Source organism: Panthera uncia (assembly GCF_023721935.1).
Source record: "Panthera uncia isolate 11264 chromosome C1 unlocalized genomic scaffold, Puncia_PCG_1.0 HiC_scaffold_4, whole genome shotgun sequence".
In the NCBI taxonomy this organism is placed as follows: Eukaryota; Metazoa; Chordata; class Mammalia; order Carnivora; family Felidae; genus Panthera; species Panthera uncia.
Window position 1 is genome coordinate 86,996,058 of NW_026057585.1, and position 19,076 is coordinate 87,015,133.

General features: G+C 50.1%; 1 protein-coding gene across 2 annotated transcripts in view; it reads right to left on the reverse strand.

Moving 5' to 3' along the window:
- The window catches only part of GRHL3 (grainyhead like transcription factor 3), a 34,504-nt gene extending 23,858 nt beyond the window's left edge, over positions 1 to 10,646 (reverse strand). Inside the window, exon 1 of one of the 2 annotated variants that reach the window (XM_049617793.1) lies at positions 10,328 to 10,646. In XM_049617793.1, coding sequence (XP_049473750.1) covers positions 10,328 to 10,344 — 17 coding nt within the window. In that variant the 5' untranslated portion in view covers positions 10,345 to 10,646. Of the gene's footprint in view, positions 1 to 6,663; positions 7,055 to 10,327 lie in introns of those variants that run through there. The other variant, XM_049617794.1, reaches the window with a different exon arrangement.
- Between the last annotated feature and the right edge of the window lie 8,430 nt (positions 10,647 to 19,076).

Sequence of the window (19,076 nt, forward strand, 5' to 3'; positions counted from 1 at the left end):
AGCACTCTCCATGGATTCTCTTACTTAATGCTCATAAGAACCCCGCAAGGCAGGCACTATTAGTGTCCCTATTTTAGAGATGAGGAAACTGAAGCTCAGAGAAGCTAAGGGAATTGCTCAAACTCCTGTTAGTGAGGGGCCCTGAGGGCAATCAAGCTCAAGCAGGATGATGCTGTAATGCAGGATGCTGTAATACAGGATGCTGTTCTCAAACTTTAGCTGCATCCGAATGACCCGGAAGGCTTATTTTTAAAACACAGAATTCTGGGCTCCACCCCTGGCGTTTCTGATTCAGTAAGTCTGGGGTAGCTGGGGGTTTGCATTTCTAACAAGTTCCCTGGTGATTCTGATGCCGGTAGTCTGGGGACCACCTTTTGAGAATCATGGTTGTAAAACGCGCTCGTAACGGTGAGCAAAGGTATAGAGGTGGGAAAGTTCCGGTCTGTTCATTTTAGAGCAATGAGTGTGTGGAGAGTGGCAGGTGAGAGATGGGAGCAGCTAGGCTGGGACACTGCGGGAGGCTAGTGGGTGGGCAAGGACCTCACAATCACGCTGCAGGAAGTGCCCTCTAGCCACCCTGCAGCTCAAGCCTGCATTCCCAGACACGGAGTGGGAACAGCAGCCAGACCACACCCAGGCAGGCAGTGGGCGGCAGCTCTCGGGGCGGAGGGGGAGGGGGCTTCATCCAGGGCACAGTGTCTCCCATCACACTGGGCCCCAGGGTGCGGGACATAGGGCTCTGAGAGGGAGGGGGAGAGAGCTGTCACACAGGAAAGAGAAATGACAGAAACCTTCCTGCGCTAGGGGTGCGGAAAGGGAGGCACACCCCGAGTTTCTGTTACAATAAATCAAGGGCATTAAGACGGAGAAGTGAGAAGTAGGCCCCTCCTAGCTGCCTCCTGGGCCGGGGGGTTAGAAGAATTTACAGAGCAATCCCAGGTCACTGGCCCCGGCCCCTCCCAGCCCCAGGCTAAAGGAAACTCCCACACGAAAAGGACAAAAGGACGGGGGAGAAGCAGGCAAAGGCCTGGTGGGCGCCCTCCCTCCACATCAGTTGGGACCCCCAGTGCTTTGCACTGTCCCTCATTTGCAAGAGGAGTCTCATAAAAGCACCCACCACAGAGGAGTAGGAGGATTGAGTGCATTGCCACACAAAGAATGATTAGAACGGAGACTGGCACATAATAAGTGCTTAACACATGAGAGCCATTCTTGTGCTCCGGACCCAGCTTTGGAGCCAGACATCGAGCGTTGCAAAGTGACACAAGACACGGTCACCCTGCAAGCCAGTGGCAGAGCTGGGCCTAGAGCCCGTTCGCTGACTCTGGCGGAATGGCCATTACCAGCTGCGATGAGCTACCGGTTATCTTACCGTATTTAAAAATCCAGGTTTAGAAGACAGTGATAAAGTCCCATCAGGAAGAAAAGGTCAGTGTTTGTCGTTATTCCGGGAGGCCTTTCTGGCCTACGAGGGTCTCCGGTCCACCCTGCTGGGACCCCACCCTCTGAGTCCTTGCTACACAGTGGCTGTCACACCTTAAGCATTTACCACAGGCAGACACGGTGCTGGTTTTCTGCACTGTCTCATCGACTCTGTGCAATAGCCCTGAGAGACAGGTATTGGGGAAATGGAGACTCAAACAGGTAATATTACCTGCTCAAGGGCCCTCGGCTGGTAGGTGGTAGAAGCTCACCCTGAACTCGGACCTGCCGGACTCTAAGATGTTCTGTACCCCATGCTCGTCTCCTTTCAGGATACCTTTCTTATTCTGGAAATTCCCCTCCTCTGCAATACATTGAACAGATGGTCCACTGACATACAGAAAAGGATTTTCCACCCACACAAGGAAGGAGGAACTGAGTAAGAAAGCAAGATGACTGGAAGTTTCTGGCCAGGAGCTGGGAGCCCTAGTGTCTTCGTCCCCATGCCTGCTCATGCTACCAATCAATTTCATGTTCCCAGACTGAGCACTTGGCTTCCAGAAAGTCTTGACTATGGATAAGATTGGCATTGACTTATGTGCCAAATCCTGAAATCCAAGAACTTCTCACTGGAATTGAGGATCAAGGGCCCAGTGGGTGAGAGATGTGAAGAGTTCCAGGTAGTGAGCCTTACTTAAGGGTAACAGAGCCGGAATAAGGAGGGGAGACAAGGTGACTCTCACCCTGTGCAGTCACCTTCTCAAGGGCTTCCACCAACTCTCTGCTGGCCCAAGGCAGAGCTCCTCGGCTTCAAGAAGGAGGAAGGAGAATGGGGGAGGACAGGATGGCCAGAGGACTTGGCCTTGGGCAGCCTTCTTGATGTCAGATCTCTACCAGGGCATAGAAGAACCCTGAGCAGCACCATGGAAAGAAATAGCACCAGAGTCATAACCTGACAGATCCAAGTCAACTGTGTGTCCTTGGGTAAGGCATTAGCCTCTCTGAGCCTATTTCCTCATCTGTTAGATGGGTCTCCTGAATGTCTTCTGTGCACCCAGTCAGGGACTCTCTAGGCCTTGGTGAATCAGCCAAGAACAAGACAGATAAGGCTCTGCTCCCATGGAACTTACAGTTTAATTGGGGAGGACAGACCACAAACAAGGAGTAAATGAGTTAATTTTAGTCAGTGATAAGTGCTGGGAAGAAAATTAAAACAGTCATGTGAGGGAGTCACCAGGAATGGCTACTTTCGAGTGGGGCTAATCTCATGGGCTGTTAGGAGAATTAAATGCATTAACGTAAGAAGTGTGCTTAGCCTAGAGCCTGCCAGAGAATAATCACTCAGTAAATAATAGCCATCATCATCACCATCATCATGGCCCCCCAAATGAGAGTAAAGGGGAGACTCTGCCTAAGGTTCTTAAATTAACATCCTCCCTAAGCCTCCTGTGAACAAGGTTCTGTGTCAAAAACAAAAGAGACAGTGTAATAACCCCTCGCCTTGACTTTCACGTTCATTATCTCATGGGGCCTCCCAACATACATGGTGTGTTATTATCTTTACTTTACAGACCAGGAAATAGACGACACAGATGTTAGGTGACCTGTTCCAGGGGACTGGTCAAGTGAGTTACAAAGCCAGCCCTCCTGGGATCTAACTCCACAACTAGTCACTTTTCCACCGACAGTTTCCAAGAAGGGACACAGAAGAGAGGAAAAACCCAATAAATATGGGTGGCATCCATCCAACCCTCCATCCCTGATCTTAACAAATATTTGTCAAGTAACTACGGAGAAGAGACACAAGATCAAAGGCATAAGCCTGGGACCGCTCCCAGAGCTTGTCCACCTACTGTGTACCAGGTTTTTTGCATAAGTCGCCTTGTTTCAAGGAAGGCCAGCCCACTGAGGAGGAAACTCAAGTCAGAGATTTGATAATCCCTCTCATTTGCATAGCGTGTTATATTTTTCAACATGCTTCTCATACATTTGTCATCACCTCTGATCCTGCAACGCCCCTGTAAAGTAGGGAGGGAACGTATGACTATCCCCCATGTGATAGCAGGAAAAGTTGAGCCACAGAGAGGGCCACTGGCGTGCCTCAGGCCACCCAGCTAGTATCTCACGGCATAAAGCTTAGAACAGAGGTCTCTGGTTTCTAACATCAAGAACCTTCACAAGGCTGCCTCCTCAGAGCCTCCCCGGTCCAGCCTTCTCCTCCACTTGGGAGAGGGTTGGAAAGAAGATCAAGAGAGAGGAGTTCGGGCGTCTACCTGTTAAGCTTCACTTCCTGAAGCCCCTGTCCCGAGCCTGTGGGGATGTGCAAACTGCCCAAGCAGGGGTTCTCATGTGGGTGGGGCCTTGCCCCAGGGGCTCACTGTGGGCCCACAGCACGGGAGGGGTGTGGCACCAGCTGTTCCACCCCCAGCCATACTCTTAGCCTCCTGACTCTACCCTGGATCTTTCTGGGCACCGGGCTGGAGGAAGCCCAGGGTGATGAAGAGGGTTTCCTCCCAAGTCCTTTTGGGCTCCGAGTGCCCACTGCCTTCGGGCTGAGAACCACTTGAAACTCCCAATGATACTAAGTAAATGTGTCTGAGCCATTACTCGAGGACTTTGGGGTTCAATTCAGGGTGCAAAGGGACTTTCAAACTCTAGTCTCTTAGACAAAGTGTGACTTTGCCAAAGGACACTCAGCACAGAGCAGGGTTGAGAGTTGAGTCTTTTAGCTTCCCAGCTAGTACTAAATTGAATCATTGCCCCACCTCAAAGGCATTTCAATAATTCAGAGATGTAAAAGGAAGGACTCTTACTCAATTTTGCAGAAGGGAGAAGAAAACTCACCACCACGGGGGTAGCCTCAAGCCCCTGCCTGGCACAGGATAGATCCAGTGAGCTGGGTCCCAACTTCCCTCCAGCCCAAGGAGGAAGAGTTCCAGGGGCCACCTGAGCTGGGTGTGGACACCCAGATACACCCAGTATCTTGCAAACCCTGTCGTGAGCCACCCAGCCTCCTCAGCAGTGATCAATCACACTCACTAATTACCCACAGGGAGGCCTTGCCACAACCGCTCACTGAGGAATCATTTATCAGTCAGTCCCATGCACAGTGTTCCCCTGGGCATGACGGGAGCACTCTGGGGTTCTCGTGCTTGCCAGTGGCCCATCTGGTTTCTGGACGCACAGGTTGTGAAATGTGCCTTGTCACATGCTGGGGGCTCTTTGGGGGCCTCGACGGAAAAAAGAGGGAGCCTAGCGCATGGCTCTATCGTGACGCCACTTTGAACGAGGTAGTGTGAGCTCATGACTACGGGGTGGGCCCCAGAGTTTGGCAAACCTGCTTCCAGTTTCAGCTCTGCTAGCTACTAGCTGTGTGACTTAATGCAACTTGACCTCTCTGTGCCTCAATTTTCCTACCTGTAAAAAGAGGGAAAGACGAGAGTACTAACCTCACAGAATTATTATGACAGCTACTGTTCACTCGAGGGCTTATAACAAGCACCAGGTGCCGGCCCAACAATTTCTAGTCATTGTTTTATTTCATCTTTGCAGCTTTATGAGGTATTACTGTTGGAAAATGCAATGAGATAATGCAGGTAATCAGCAGAGTGCCGGCACATAATAATGCGAACTATTATCATTATTATTACTCACTTTGCAGGGCAGCCCCCATCAAATTGCACGGCAACTCACAGCCTCACCTTCTCCCGCCGGTAAACGGGACACCTCCTCCTAGCAGCAACAGGAGACTTAAAGCTTGGAGATTCCCAGATAAGAGGGGCAGGCATTGCCAGCTTCATCATCCGGCTTCAGGTGGGCAAGCTGAGGGCGGCCAGGCTCCAGCCAACTCTCCTAGCTGCACGCAAATTAATTATGTGCCATTTTCTAATTATAACAGAAACTCGTTTTCTCCTCTTTGAAAAATCCTGCCCTCTATGGGAATTTTTCTTTCGTGCTATGTCCTTCTCATTTCCTGTCCAATTTTCTTGTCCCTCCCCCACTTTTTTTTAATTTTAGGGAGTGAGTGAACGAGTGTGTGAGCAGGGAAAAGGGGCAGAGAGAGAGAGAGAGAAAGAGAGAAAGAGGCGGGGGGGGAGAGAATCTTAAGCAGGGCTCCAGGCTCAGTGCAGAGCCCAACATAGGGCTCGATCCCACAACCCCGGGATCATGACCTAAGCCAAAATCAAGTCAGACGCCCAACCAACTGAGCCACCCAGGCGCCCCTTGTTCCCTCTTTCAATTGAGATGTGAAAGAAATTGAAATCCACCTCTAAACCCAGGGTGCCACATCCCTTCATTCATTCACGCACTGATTCATCCAATAAACATTCACTGAGAGTTACCCTATAATAAGCCCTGTGCTGGGTACTAGGGCACAAAGGTAAACACCACGCTGTCCCTGCCCTCAAAAGTTTCCAATTCTTGCTGCCCGGGTGCTCCACCCACCAGTGAAATAACACCAAATATTGGTGAGATAATTTCCCTTCAGGACATCCACTAGGTCAGTTCTGACTTTTTTAGAAGATGAAAGGAAGCCAGGATTATTTGCTCCATTTTGCAAATGCTGAGTTCCCAAGAGGGGAAGGGCAACACGGGAAGGAAAAGGAACTGTTATTTAAAAGCATCAGGCCCTGTGCCTTTTCATTCTCATACTTGACCTGTGTGTGGGGGGGGGGGGGGGGGAGGCGTATTATCATTAATTTACACATACAGCACTGACACCTAGAAAGGTTAAGGAGCTCAACCAAAAGTCACCTGGTCCCTACATGGCAGAGCTGGGCTCAAACACAAGCGTGACCCCCATAGCAACGAGCTCTCAGCTTGCTGACCCAGCAACTACGTGGCAGGTCAGAAGAGGATCTGGGAACCTCTTGTCTCCCAATCCTCTGCCAGGTCTTCTAGGCCAATGGTTCTTAAACTTGAACATGCATCAGAATCGCCTGGAGGGCCTGTTAAAACACATATTGCTGAACCCCACCCCCAGAATTTCTGATTCAGTAGGTCTAGGGTGAGGCTGAGAATTTGCATTTCTAACAAGTTCCCAGGTGGTGAAGATGATGATGCTGGTCCAGGAACCACACTTCGAGAACATCAGTTTTAGGTGAACCAATAATTCTCTCTCTGCAAAATAATGGCTCTCTCTCCTCACCTTCCCCATTTCAAAAGTAACATAGGTATGTAAAACCACAATATACAAAGTGTAAAACACAGAGAAAATTGGAAGCAGAGACCAGAATTCACCTGCATTCCTCCACTCAGAGATAACCACTATTAACAGGTTGGCGTATCTCCTCCTCTTTTTTCAATATCTGTGCAGATAGGAAGCAGGGTGACACATTGGTGTGGAACATCCTTCTAGCCCCTCGGTTGAGACCCGGTGAAGATTCCAGCTCTTCCTTGAGATCTTGAGCAAGCCTGGGGCAAGCCTCAGACCCGTCCTTGAGCAACACTGCACTTATGCTCCCATCCTCACTGGATTGTTGGGAGAGTTAAAGGAGATCATGTATTTACCAAGCACCGGGCACCGTGTCTGCTGTGGAGTCGGCCCTCGGGTCAATGCTTGGCTGTTGCTTTTGTTTTAACCAAAGGGAAAGCTTCCAGTATGCTATTTCTGTTTCGGCCCTGTGGCCCTTCCTCCGGCTCCGCTTCCTCTGGGTGGACCCCCGACGCCCCCTTTGGCTCCAGGCACCTGACCCCGGGCCCTCGCTGTGCCTGGGCAGCCAGGGCAGTAGCAGGAGCCTCAGGAGCGTCCCGCACCCGGAGCCGCCGCCGTTAGGGTTGTCTCAGCCTCAGTCCGCCTGTTTTACAGGCCGAGCTTAATGAGGGCTCTTAACTTTTCATTCACCAGCAGCGTAACTCCGACTTTTAATAACACACCTTGTGCACGACAAAAATTTGCTCCTGGCAATCATGGTTTCGACCACAAAACCGCAGTGGGGAGGCGTTCCTGGTTAACTCTTTCAGCGCTCCAGGCAGTCTGGAGCCTGGCGCTCCTGGAGATCAGATGGAGCGGCGACAGAGGCCTGCGGTCACCCACTGGGACGTCCCCTGTCCCCCTCCCACGGGCAGTCCCGTCTCTCCAAGGCTTTCGGGAGGGAGAAAATTCTAGGCGGCAGGTGGGCTCTCAGTCCGAAGACCGTGCAAGGCTGGAGAACGGAATCCTGGTGCGCCTCGCTCACTTCACTCTCCTCCACTCGATTAGACCTACTATGTGCTGATCACTTAGTCTCCTAACGCTTCATTTCCTCCTGGGCGGGGCGAGCCAGGGCAGGTGCGCCAGGCACACACCAGGCCCCTAAGGACCCACAGCAACCGGGATAACACCCGGGGCTGTAAGCGGACCGCCCCCACCCCCAGAAAGCCACGGCGGGCTGCGCGCAGGCGCCCACTGCGTCCCGCGAGAGGAGCGTGCCAGGCCGCGACTTCCTGCGCCTCGCGCAGCCCCAGGATCCCTTGCGGCGGCTCTAGCCCGGGGGCAGCAGACGGCGCCCACTGGCGGCACCCGAGGCGGCCTGCGTTGGCCCCGAGGCTGGCAGACGCACCCGGCAGGCGCTGGGCCCGACCACATGAAAGGCCGGAGTGCTCCACCCGCAAGCTGCCTCGAGCGGGGTTCTAACTACGCGCCGCCATGCACCCCAGGACCCGGCCTTCGAAGTGCCGCCTTCCACCCGAGGCCTGCCCCGGGCCGGGTGGCCCGCACGCCGGAGCGCATTGTTTCCCCTGCCAGGTGGGTGTGCACAGCCCATGTTGGACCGAGGAGGACACAGAGGGTCGGGGAGGAGAAACAAATTTCACCAGGATCCTGCGGTTGCCAAGTGGCAGCATTTAGTCCTCCACGAGCTCGGCTTTTCCCACCACACCAAGGCCTGGCAAGAGTTCATCACACTGTCGGAGCTCAAGATGGACGCTAGAACCAGCCCTCCTAACTCGGCACTTTTGGGGGGGCGGGGGGGGGGGCGGAATTCGGCAGCCAAACCTGTGGTCACAGCAGCCCCGCCAGCACCACCCCAAAAGTTTCAACCCCCAACCTTACACCCCCCCCCCCCCCCCCCCCCCCCCCTTATCCGTAAGTGTAGCCCAGCCCCAGGGCACTGAGGCTCTGTCCTTGTAATCTCTCAGATGGTGGCTTCCGAGTCTGTCTGCAATTACTCTGCGGGCACAGGTTCCCCTCCCCCTCCCCCAATCGGATCAGAGAAGTGTCCACTGTCATCTGATCAGACTTCAAACCCAAGTCGTTAAGAAGGAGAAAATCAGGAAACCTTTCTGTTCAAGTATCCCAGCTTCAGGACACTTACCAACCCCTCCCCCCACCCCCCCCAAAGGGGCACTAATGAGCAGATTCTGTCTGCAGCCTCTGCAGTGTTAACCAGCAGATCTACGTGGGATAAAGACGTAAGATTTTTGTTTGTTTTAGGAGTGTGGAAAAATAAAAAGCAAGAGGCTCATAAATACTCATCGGTTATTTCTCTGTGAAGGAACAAGGGTATTGTTAGTTTGCTCCTTATCAGGCTTTAAACCAATCACTTTTCCAAAGTAGTTGGGTCCCCCAACAACTCCACTATGGCACCCACAATTTACAAGTGAGGAAACAGACTCGGGTAGGTGAAGTGACTTGTGCAAGGTCACACAGCTCATTAGCGACAGCTGGTATTTGAACCCCGGTGTTGCCTCCATTGCCCCTGCTTTTATTCCAGTTGTCAACACATCGTCAACCCCAGGGAGTTTGTTAAGTGAAATCTGATGCCCAGTCAGTGTACTATGGACATAGTTGGCTAATCCAGGAGAACTCAAGAGCTAGCGGGTGTCATGGAACACTGTCTGCAATTAGGACCCACCAATTGTCCCCCGCAGGTCTCATGTTCTTAAAACAATTTATTGAGGAGTAGGTAGAAAAAAAGATGGTTCCGCCCTTGTCTCTGCCCACTCACCTCTGAGCATAGCAAGGAGAGTCTGTTTTAGAAGCCTGGCATCTGCCAATTCCCTGAACCCAAACTAAAGCAGCCCAGAATCCCAGCTCCAAGCCACCTTCTCTGAGGTCTAGACCCTAAGCAGGGGGTCTGTGGTGAAGATCAGCATCAGCCAGTGGGGAGTCTAAATCTCATACGGGCAGAAAGGCACTGCATCCTGCCAGGCAATGGAGATGACCTCACTGAAAACCACATCTCAGCTTCTTCAGACTTAGAACTACCTCTGAATAAAATCAACTACATTTTGTTAATGCATCTTCAGACCCGAGCTCTATGCTTAGCATTTTACAGTTTTTATCACACACAACTCTGTCAGGAACCCTGCAAAACATTCTTGTGCCCATTTTCTGGATGAAGTAAATGAGGCTCAGGTGAGTTGAATGACTTGTCCAAGATCACATACCCCATAAGGAGCAGAGTCTGGATTTGAACCTAGGTCAGGCTGACTACAGAGCCCATATGTTTAAACACCACTCTGTAACCTTCCCCCTTGGGACTGTTCCAACCCAACAAACAAGCCCCTTTAGAGAAAGCCAGCTCTCCGCCTAAGACTGCTCTTAGAACTACCTCAAAGAAGTTCCTTTTGGCAAGAAGATAGCCTAGTTGGGATTGGAGCTGATTTCTGAGTCCCTTTAAGAGTATCAGAAAGTGGTGCCGACAGCCTTCGCGGTTTCAGTCCTCTGTGTTTCCCTACCCGGCTCGAAACTGCTCAGCGTGGAGAGAGAGAGAAAAAAACCTATTTTCCCAGGGAAACACTCAACTCTAGCTTGAGATGGGGCTTGCCTCAACACGTCAAAGTGAGATCGTCAGCCCATTCATTTACCCTTACAAATTGCTCTGTGAATCCTGGCGCCGGCCTCCCTGCGCTTCCCCCTTCTGGAAACCCCACGGAGCCTCCATGCTCAGAGAGCGCCAGGCATCCACCAATGTTTACTCACTCAAGTTCATTCGACATCTTCTTGCTCCCAGGCTCCCAAGCTCAAAGATGAAGACGGGCACCAGCACTGAGGCTCTGCTGACCGCTTGTCTCTAATTCTTGCCTGACACAGACATTCCCTGCCCAGGGAAGTGTTTGATTTATGTCGAGGTTTGAGTGTCGGGATTTTGCTGACAGGTAGGTTCCCGGCAGCGCTGGTGCTGATTGGCTGTGGGTACAGGTGCCGGCGACAGCAGGTATGCCTCAACAGGTGCAGCTGTTAACTCTTGGCCTGCCGCGTTGGGGGCGGAGCCAAGGGGGGCCGGCTGGGTGGAGCTGGCCAATTCCTTCCTAGGTGAGGGGGTGGGAGGTGGAGAAGAGGGAGGAGAGAGGGAGGGAAAAAAATGCTGGAGAGAAGATAGAGGAAAAGTACAGAGACAGATACTTGGCTAAAGGTCGATTTCTGTTTCTAGTTAGTATCCTGGATACTTGGGAACATCCCCTCAATTCCTTTGCCCCTTCCTCTACCCAGCATCAAATACTTCAGTCGCTGGGGAATTCTCAGAGAGCCGATCTCCCCGCCCCACCCCCACCGTATGGGGGTGGGGGAGTCCTGTGTGTAAATTCCCTTTGTTTTTCAGAGCTTTCCCCTTAAGATAACAGTATGTTATTTTTGAATAATCTTACAGTTATTCAAGTGAGTTCTTTTGATTCTCACAGTAACCCAGCGTGGCTGATATTATTACTGCACCCCCTTCCTTCCCAACACACTTAACGGGTGAGGAAATGGAGGCGGGAGAGGTAAATTGACTTGCCCAGGGGTAAAGCCAGTTGAGTGTCAGAGCCCAGATCTGAATCTTCAGTCATCTCCAAGTCTGGCTGTCCCTTAGAGCTGAAGTCAGTGGCCGCAATTCAACAGATGATTTACTGAGCACCTGTTGTGTGCCAGGCCTTACTCTGGGTTCTGAGGAGACGGAGGCCAAGAAGACAGGGTCACTGTTCTTGAGGAGTCTACAATTGGAGTGTGTGTGCATGTGGTGGGGGGGTGGAGATAGGGTGGGAAGCAGCCTTTTCTTTGGTGTGATACAGATCCGAATGAGAGATGAGCAAACCAGATACCTTTGGCCAGCACAGAAGGGATGGAAAAGTTGAAGTCCACCACCTCTGAAGCCTTAGCTAGCTGGTCATTTCACAGAGCCTAATAAGCGCTTTCTTCCTCATTGGAAACACAGGAGAAATCAGATACTCCTCAGACTAAGTAATTGTGGAATAATTGCCATGAGCTGTGAGGAACACAGGTTGGTAAACCCGAAAGATCCACAGACACAATTAGGAGAATGCTAGAGCTGTTTTTAGAGCTTCCACCAGGATTAATTTGAAATTAAATCTAAGCTACAGATCTTGGTATCTGTTTTTTCCCTCTCTCTTTCTGTTCTCTGCCCACCCCCTCTTCCCTTTTAGCAAATTATCTCTTTGCTCTGTCTTCCTGGGAGCCTCGCCTTGGCCCACTCCTTTCTCTCTCAGGGAAGGGTGCGGTTTCAGCTCCTCCTGCCAATATGATGGAGGTTTTCAGGGTAAAGTCAGAATCTGAAGGAGCCTTCTCAGGGTGAGGTCAGGCCTGTGGAGAAAGGGTACTGGGTTTGAGAAATGTCAGAGGTTGGTTTCTCACTGGAGGCTGTGTTGGTGGCAGCCAAGGGGACCCTGATGAATAACAGTAAATAGTAATTGCTAATAAAGTATCAGCTCAGAGTGGGCCTTCCCAGTTGCCCTTGTTTTTTCTGGGTTATTGGGGGGGGGGGTTTGTTTTTTAATTTTTTTAACATTTATTTTTGAGACAGACAAAGAGCACGGGCAGGGGAGGGGCAGAGAGAGAGACAGAATCTGAAGCAGGTTCCAGGCTCTGAACTGTCAGCACAGAACCCCTTGCGGGGCTCTAACTCACAAACTTCAAGATCATGACCTGAGCCAAAGTCGGACACTCAACCAACTGAGCCACCCAGGCCCCCCAGCTGCCCTTGTTAAAGTCACATTCAGTCACTATATCACACTTTATTTGGCTCTCTGCAAAGCTCTTACAGCCTTTTTATATTTTTCTAATTGTTTATTGTTCATCCCCCCCCCCCCCCCCCTTTAGGAATGTGAACTCCATTAGAGTAAAGACCTTGTCTGTCCTGTTCGCTTTTGAACTTCCGGTGCCTACTACGGGTCTGGCGGACGGTAGGTGCTCGGTATACCGCATATCAGGCGTCGTGCTCTGCCGTTACATGCATCGTCTCACTTAATCCTCATAGGGACCCTGTGAGATGGGCGCTTTGGTTGTCCTTGTTTTAGAGATGAGGAAACTGAAGTGCAAGTGACTAAGTTACTCAAGCTGCAGAGCTTAGAAGTGTGGAGCTGGAGCTGGGATTTGATCCAAGAACAGAGCCAGTGCCCAACCACTTTGCAGATGTTATTGGTGGCAGGAGAGCCATTCAGTGCCAGCTGTAACTGCAAAGCTCACTGCGGCCCAAGGGATGGCACACTGGTCTGCCCGCCTCCTGGAAGGCTGGGAGTTTCTGTCAGCTGTGTTGCAACTCACAGGTAAAGGGCTGTGGAGGTGACTCATGTTGGCTGGGCTCAGATGGAGGCTGGGATTCCGGGCGGCGTGTCTGTGCTCGCTGGACTTTTTAAAATGGGTCCTCTCTCTCTACTTCTGGATTTTGCCTCTTTAATCACACACACCCATCTGCAGAGATCAGCAGAGGCCCAGATCATGGGGCAGAGGGGTCCTATGTCTCCAAACATGGGAAGGCACCCTGGGTGGGATGGAGACCATAGACTAATGGTCTAGGGTAGGTAGGCGCGGGCACCATGAGCCAGTTTACAAGGTTACCGGACCCCTCAGCAGAGCTATGCCTCCCAGTTGTGAGGTGTGGGCTGTTCTAGCCCTTCATTAAACGAATCACAGATGCCAAGGTTTGAGAGAGACACTACCCAAGCTTTGCCCACACCCCTTTCCTCCTCCTGTGTAGCCTGGGCATGCCCCAGGGCTAAGCTGGGCTGGCATCTCTCCTCCTCTATGGATTGGCCCAATTCTTGGTTTCTTGGCCGAGAAGATTGAAAACAGAGACCAACCAGTCACATGTGACATAGTAATTATTTTCACAACAGTGTAAGCAAATAATGGTGCCTGCTGTTTATTTCACGTTTGTATGTTGGAAGCCCTGTGCTAAGAGTTACCTATGTTAGCTAACAGTATTGCTCTGAGACTGACAGATCTGGGTTCAAAGCCCAGCCCAACCACGTGATGTTGGGCAAATGACTTGAGCTTTTTGAGCCTCAGTTTCCTCACCTGTGAAATAGGGTCATTGTGAGGATTAAATGAGATAATGCACGTGAAGTGCATTCTGCAATGCCTGGCCCAGAGCACTCAGTAATTGTTAGGACAGCCTTTTTTTTCTCATTTAATTCTCATGTAAACCTCATGAGGAAGCTGCTGCCTCATTTTACAGGTGAAGAAACTGAGAGGAGTTAAATGATTTCTCAAAAGTGAAAAGCTGATAAGTAAAAGCTGAAATCTGAACCCACATCTTTCTGCCTCCATTCTTGTAGAACTAGATTAAGTTAGGGATTGCCCTGGGTTCAAGTTCTGCCTGGCCGCTGGCCACTTCCTAGCTCTACAACTGGGTAAATTTCTTCTCTCGGAGCCTCTGAGACCAGATTAATGAATCACCAAAAGGGAGGCGTTACATGCGAGATCACCCAGTTTTCCTTTTCTAGATTACTTCTGGAAATCCCTCCTTCTCCTTTCCAGATTTATCTCTGAAAGAGTGTGACACTTTTTACATGTTGGGAAGGGGTAAAGGTTAGGACCATGGAGTTAAGTACATGCTAAGAGCACGAGCTGTTTTGTTTGTCTGCAGAGGTTGTGGACTGCACAAGCACAGTGCCACCTTAGGGTACAAGACTTGCGCTGTTGGACACGATGGCCCTGCGAACAGTCCTTTTTTTCTAACACATCAAGACTTCATGGGCATCCAAGACTTCATGAAAATCTGTTGACCTACATAAAAATATTGAAAGGACAAATTCCCAAATGTCAACAATACTTCTCTGTGGGTGCTAAAATGACAGAATTTTGATTTTTTCCCTATCTTCTCTTCCCCACCAGGTTTCTGCACTGACCTTGCATTGCTTTTTAATTAGAAATACTATACCAAACTCCAGTTGTTGTTGTTGTTTATAAATATTTTTATTTTTTTAAGTAATCTCTGTGCTCAGTGTGGGATTTAAACTCATGACCCCAAGACCAAGGGCCACACACCCTACCGACTGAGCCAGCCAGGTACCCCTACAAAACCCCAGGGGTTTTTTGTTGTTGTTGTTGCTGTTTATTTATTTATTTTGAAAGAGTGAGAGAGAGTCCAAGCAGGAGAGAAATAGAGAGAGAGGCAGAGAGCAAGAATCCCAAGGGAGGCAACGCAGAGCCTGACGTGGGGCTCAAACTCACAGACTGTGAAATCATGACCTGAGCCGAAATCAAGAATCAGATGCTTACCTGCCACTCAGGCACCCCCAAACCCCAGTTTTAATGCCCATTAACTAAGTGGTCCTTCTGTCCCCATTCTTCCTGGAGCAAGGGTGGAGATAAAGGTAGTAAAGATGAGGAGTCCTTGCTTGGAGCCTCCCTGTGAAGTGTGTGCATGGAAAACGGGGGCTGCCCAACTTGCAGGTTCTAAGCAGGGAGCTCAGGAATCAGTTCTAATCTTGACTTCATTAAAATGATCATTAATTGAGCCCTCATCCTGTGCTACTTGCTTTAGATGCTTTATCCCATTCCTGCCTGTCAAATGGGGTCACATAATCCACTCCAGACGGACTTGACTCCTGGAGCACTGGCCAAGTTACTACAGGATACCGACTCCGGAGTCAACTGCCTAAGACCTTGGACAAGCCACTTTACTTCCTTGTTACCTGAGTTTCCTCCTCAGTGAAATGATTGCTCTGCAAGTTAAAGGAGATACTGTCCTTAGTACGTGCCATTGTCCCTGTACGTGCCAGGCACAGTTCTAGGTGCTTTATGTGCAGGTCATGTCATTCCCTGGAGTTCTGTGAAGTAGTTGTCATAATTATCCCCACTTTGCAGAAGAGGAACAGCTCTGAGAGGTGAGGGAACTCCTCTAGGGTCACCTGGCTGTCTGACTAGTGACAGAATCAGACCAATGTCTGCCTGACCCTAAAGCCTTGGAAGCAGTCCTTTCAGCATCCTGAGTGCTTAGAATAAAGCCTTGGATGGATGAATGGGTGGTGGAAGGAAAAAGGGAAGGAGGGAACAAAGGAAGAAAAAGAGATAAGTTGGTTGATAGGATTTGTAAGGTAGGAAGGATTTATAAGATTCTGGAGTGCAGAAACCACACAAAGAAAAATAAATCTTATGTGGCACCTGTCCCAGGTCTCAACATAAGTGTTCAATAAATGTGTTGAATAAATGAAAAACGGATGAACATGTACAATGTACAGAAGGTAATTGACATCCTGGGAAAATCGGCTGCTGCCTTCTATCTCCAACCCCCAAAGAAGACTTCCAAAGTTCAAGTCGCTACACTTCCTCTTATTAGCATATACCTTTGGACCAGTGACTCATTTCTGGAAGTTTCAGTTTCCCCATCATCCCTCAGTGGGGTTGATTTGAAGATTAAATTAAACAAGATCTCAATGGAAAGCCAGTGGCTAATAGTAGGTACCTAATAAAAGATAGCCGGGGCTATAGGTGAGCATGTAGCTTAGGGTCCTTGGCCACCACCTATTTCTGGCCTCAGTACATGGCTTAATTCACAGCAAGCACTCAGCACTCAGCCTCTGTTAACAGCCAGATGTGTGAAGCTCTTTTCAGTTTAGAATATGTTTCCTATGCTTTCTCTCTGGCTTATCTCTGGCTTTATCAGGATGGAGGTAGTGAAGGGGGGGGTGGGGTTGGATTTTTGGCCCCATTTGAACTTGATGTTCGAAGAAAACATCCCTACTTAAGAAAGGAGTTTGGATTGGAATCTCAGCTTTTGGATAAAGCATCATCCTGGATACCATTATGGAGCCTGATGGGTCCCCAAAGTGCTATCCTGGACATGTGCCTGAAGCTCTGTAAACATTTCATCGTAAAATTCTTTTCTACCCCATCCCTGGACTTTAGTGGAGAAACGGGCCACACGCCCTACACAGAGAATACAGCCCTCATTTGAAAGCATGGAAGAAGCTGGAAGTTGTGCCTGTGAGGGGTGAGGGGTGGGCAGCATCCAGACCCTCTTCGGTTCTGTACTTGAGGTTTTTATCACAGTTCTGCTGTTAACACCACCTGTGTTCCTTCCTGGCAGTGCTTTGGACGGGAAGAATCATTATGGGGTCTAAAACTGTCCTCAAAGCGTCCCTTTAAAAAAGCCAAGAGAAGGTTTGAATACCTGGAAAACAAGCAGGCAAGTGTTGTTTGTTTGTTTGTTTGTTTGTTTGTTTGTTTCACTTACCAAGGTGATAAAGATGAAAGAAAATGCCAAACCCCAGTGTTGTTAAGGGTGAGGGAACAAGCTCTCTCCTTGCTGGAGGGAACGTGAATCAGTCCAAACGTGGGCTTTAGATTTTAGCTCATTTTGGATCTAGCAGTTTCACTCATAAGGATTTAGTCTAAGCAAGTAATCTCTGTGGTGCAAAGAGTTATCTGCAAGGTTATGCATCAGAGCATCGTTTATAATCCTAAAAAATTAGAGTTAATATAAATACCCTTCAACAGAAGCTCAGTGATGAATAAGATACCCGAATGTAGTTGCACACTGAGCCAGTTTGAAAGGAGGCCCGTAAAGTTATTTACTGAGTTTACAGCACAATTGTTAGGGTCCTTACTGTAGGCAAGGTACTGGGCTCAGTGTTCTATCTCATTTAATGCTCATGACAAGCCTATGAGGTAGCTGCCATTACCCTTTTACAAAGGAGAAAAGGGAGGCCCATTCATGCAGCAACTTACTGAAAGCTTCTGGGTCTAGAAGCTGGGTCTGTTTTCTACTTCTGAGTCTCAAATTCTACTTTTAGTAAATTAGTCACTTCCTGTTTTAAAAACCCATTTATATGAATAGAAAAAGACCAGGAAAGATACACACCAGAGAGTATCATGGATAATGGATCAGGGGTCATTTATATTTTATTCTTTCGGCTTACTTATGGACAGTATTTCTTCTGCTAATAAAAAAAAAAAAAAAGTGGGGCGGGGGGTGGCGGGCCTGGGTAGCTCATTCGGTTAAGCATCCGACCTCGGCTCAGGTCATGATCTCGCGGTTTGTGAGTTTGAGCCCCGTGTCGGGCTCTGTGCTGACAGCTCAGAGCCTGGAGCCTGCTTCGGATTCTGTGTCTCCCTCTCTCTCTGCCCCTCCCCTGCTCATACTCTGTCTGTCTCTGTCTCACAAATAAAATAAAACATTAAAAAAAAAAAAAGAAAGAAAGGAAAAAGGAAACTGTGGTTTTAAAAAAGTAGCAAATCAGAGAAGGCTTGTCCCTGAGCTGGGAAGGAAGAAGCAGCCAGAGGACTCTTTGGAAAGTCTTTCTCTGTTGCCAGGAACTGGCCAGAGCAGAAGGCAGCCTCCATCCTAGGAGGAGAGGGCCCTCTGGAAAGAACAGAACCCTCCTGGCTCAGCCCCGGAGGCCCACTCTTTCTAGGCACCTGTTCTCTGGCCTGAGCGACCCATCCCCATTTCCATCATCAGTCTGCATGTTAAAAGGGCCACCGTTAAACAAGGTACTGCCAGGACGCCTGGGTGGCTCAGTCGGTTAAGCGTCTGACTCCCGATTTTGGCTCGGGTCATGATCTCACGGATCGCTGGGCTTCGAGCCCCAGGTTGGGTTCCTTGCTGGCAGCACAGAGCCTGCTTGGGATCCTCTCTCTCTGCCCCACCCCCACTCCTGCACACTCTCTCAAAGAAAGTTGAAAAAAAAAAAAGTTACTGCCCACTTCCAAATAAAAGGGAGCCTCGCTGAAAAACACCTATTAATCCCACTGCCACCATGGCCCACAAAGCTAAAAATGTATTTCCCCTTCTCATCTGTCTGCGGGGATCCAACTGGAGGCTTGTGGGGTTCAGATGAGGGTTTCCTTGAGGAACTACAAGGAAAATGTCCAAGACCTGGCTTGGACACAGAGTCCTGGTGTGTCAGTGCTGAACAGGAGTGAGTGGGGTTAGTGGAGTGTCCCTAGGTGAGACAGAGGTAGGGCTAGGTGGGGCGGGGCCTGCTCCGGGCTCAGAGAGGTTCCAAGTAGGCATGATGAACCCGTAAGGTCCGTTGTTGCTCTTTCCTTACAGTATGCCTTTCTTTACCAGCCTGCCCCTGGTGTTTATTTAGATCTGATCTCACTGGAGAAGTGGGGAGGGAGGGACATGCATGGGCCTTCTGGGCCCCGCGCCTTCTCAGGAAGGCAGAGGCCATGTGGTCACAGGTTCGATACTCGACCTTGGACCCCAGACATTCAGCTTCGGGTTTTTCTGAATCCATGACTGGTCTGCTGGGAGATTTTTAAGGCCCTCGGTTTGGTGGCAGGTGGTCAAGCGGCGAGGAGGAAGAAGGGAGGAAGAAGAGCTTCTGGGGCCTCTTGCGGCCTGGAGGTGCTTACGAACCCTGTCTCCTACCGAGATCAGGCCTTTCCGGCTCTCCCCTCAGGAGGGCGGCTACTCAGAAGTCCTCCTCAGTTCACTACTTCCACCTGCCCCTACTCACCGTTTCAGCCTGTGCTCCGGACAGGCTGCCCACACTACCTGGGC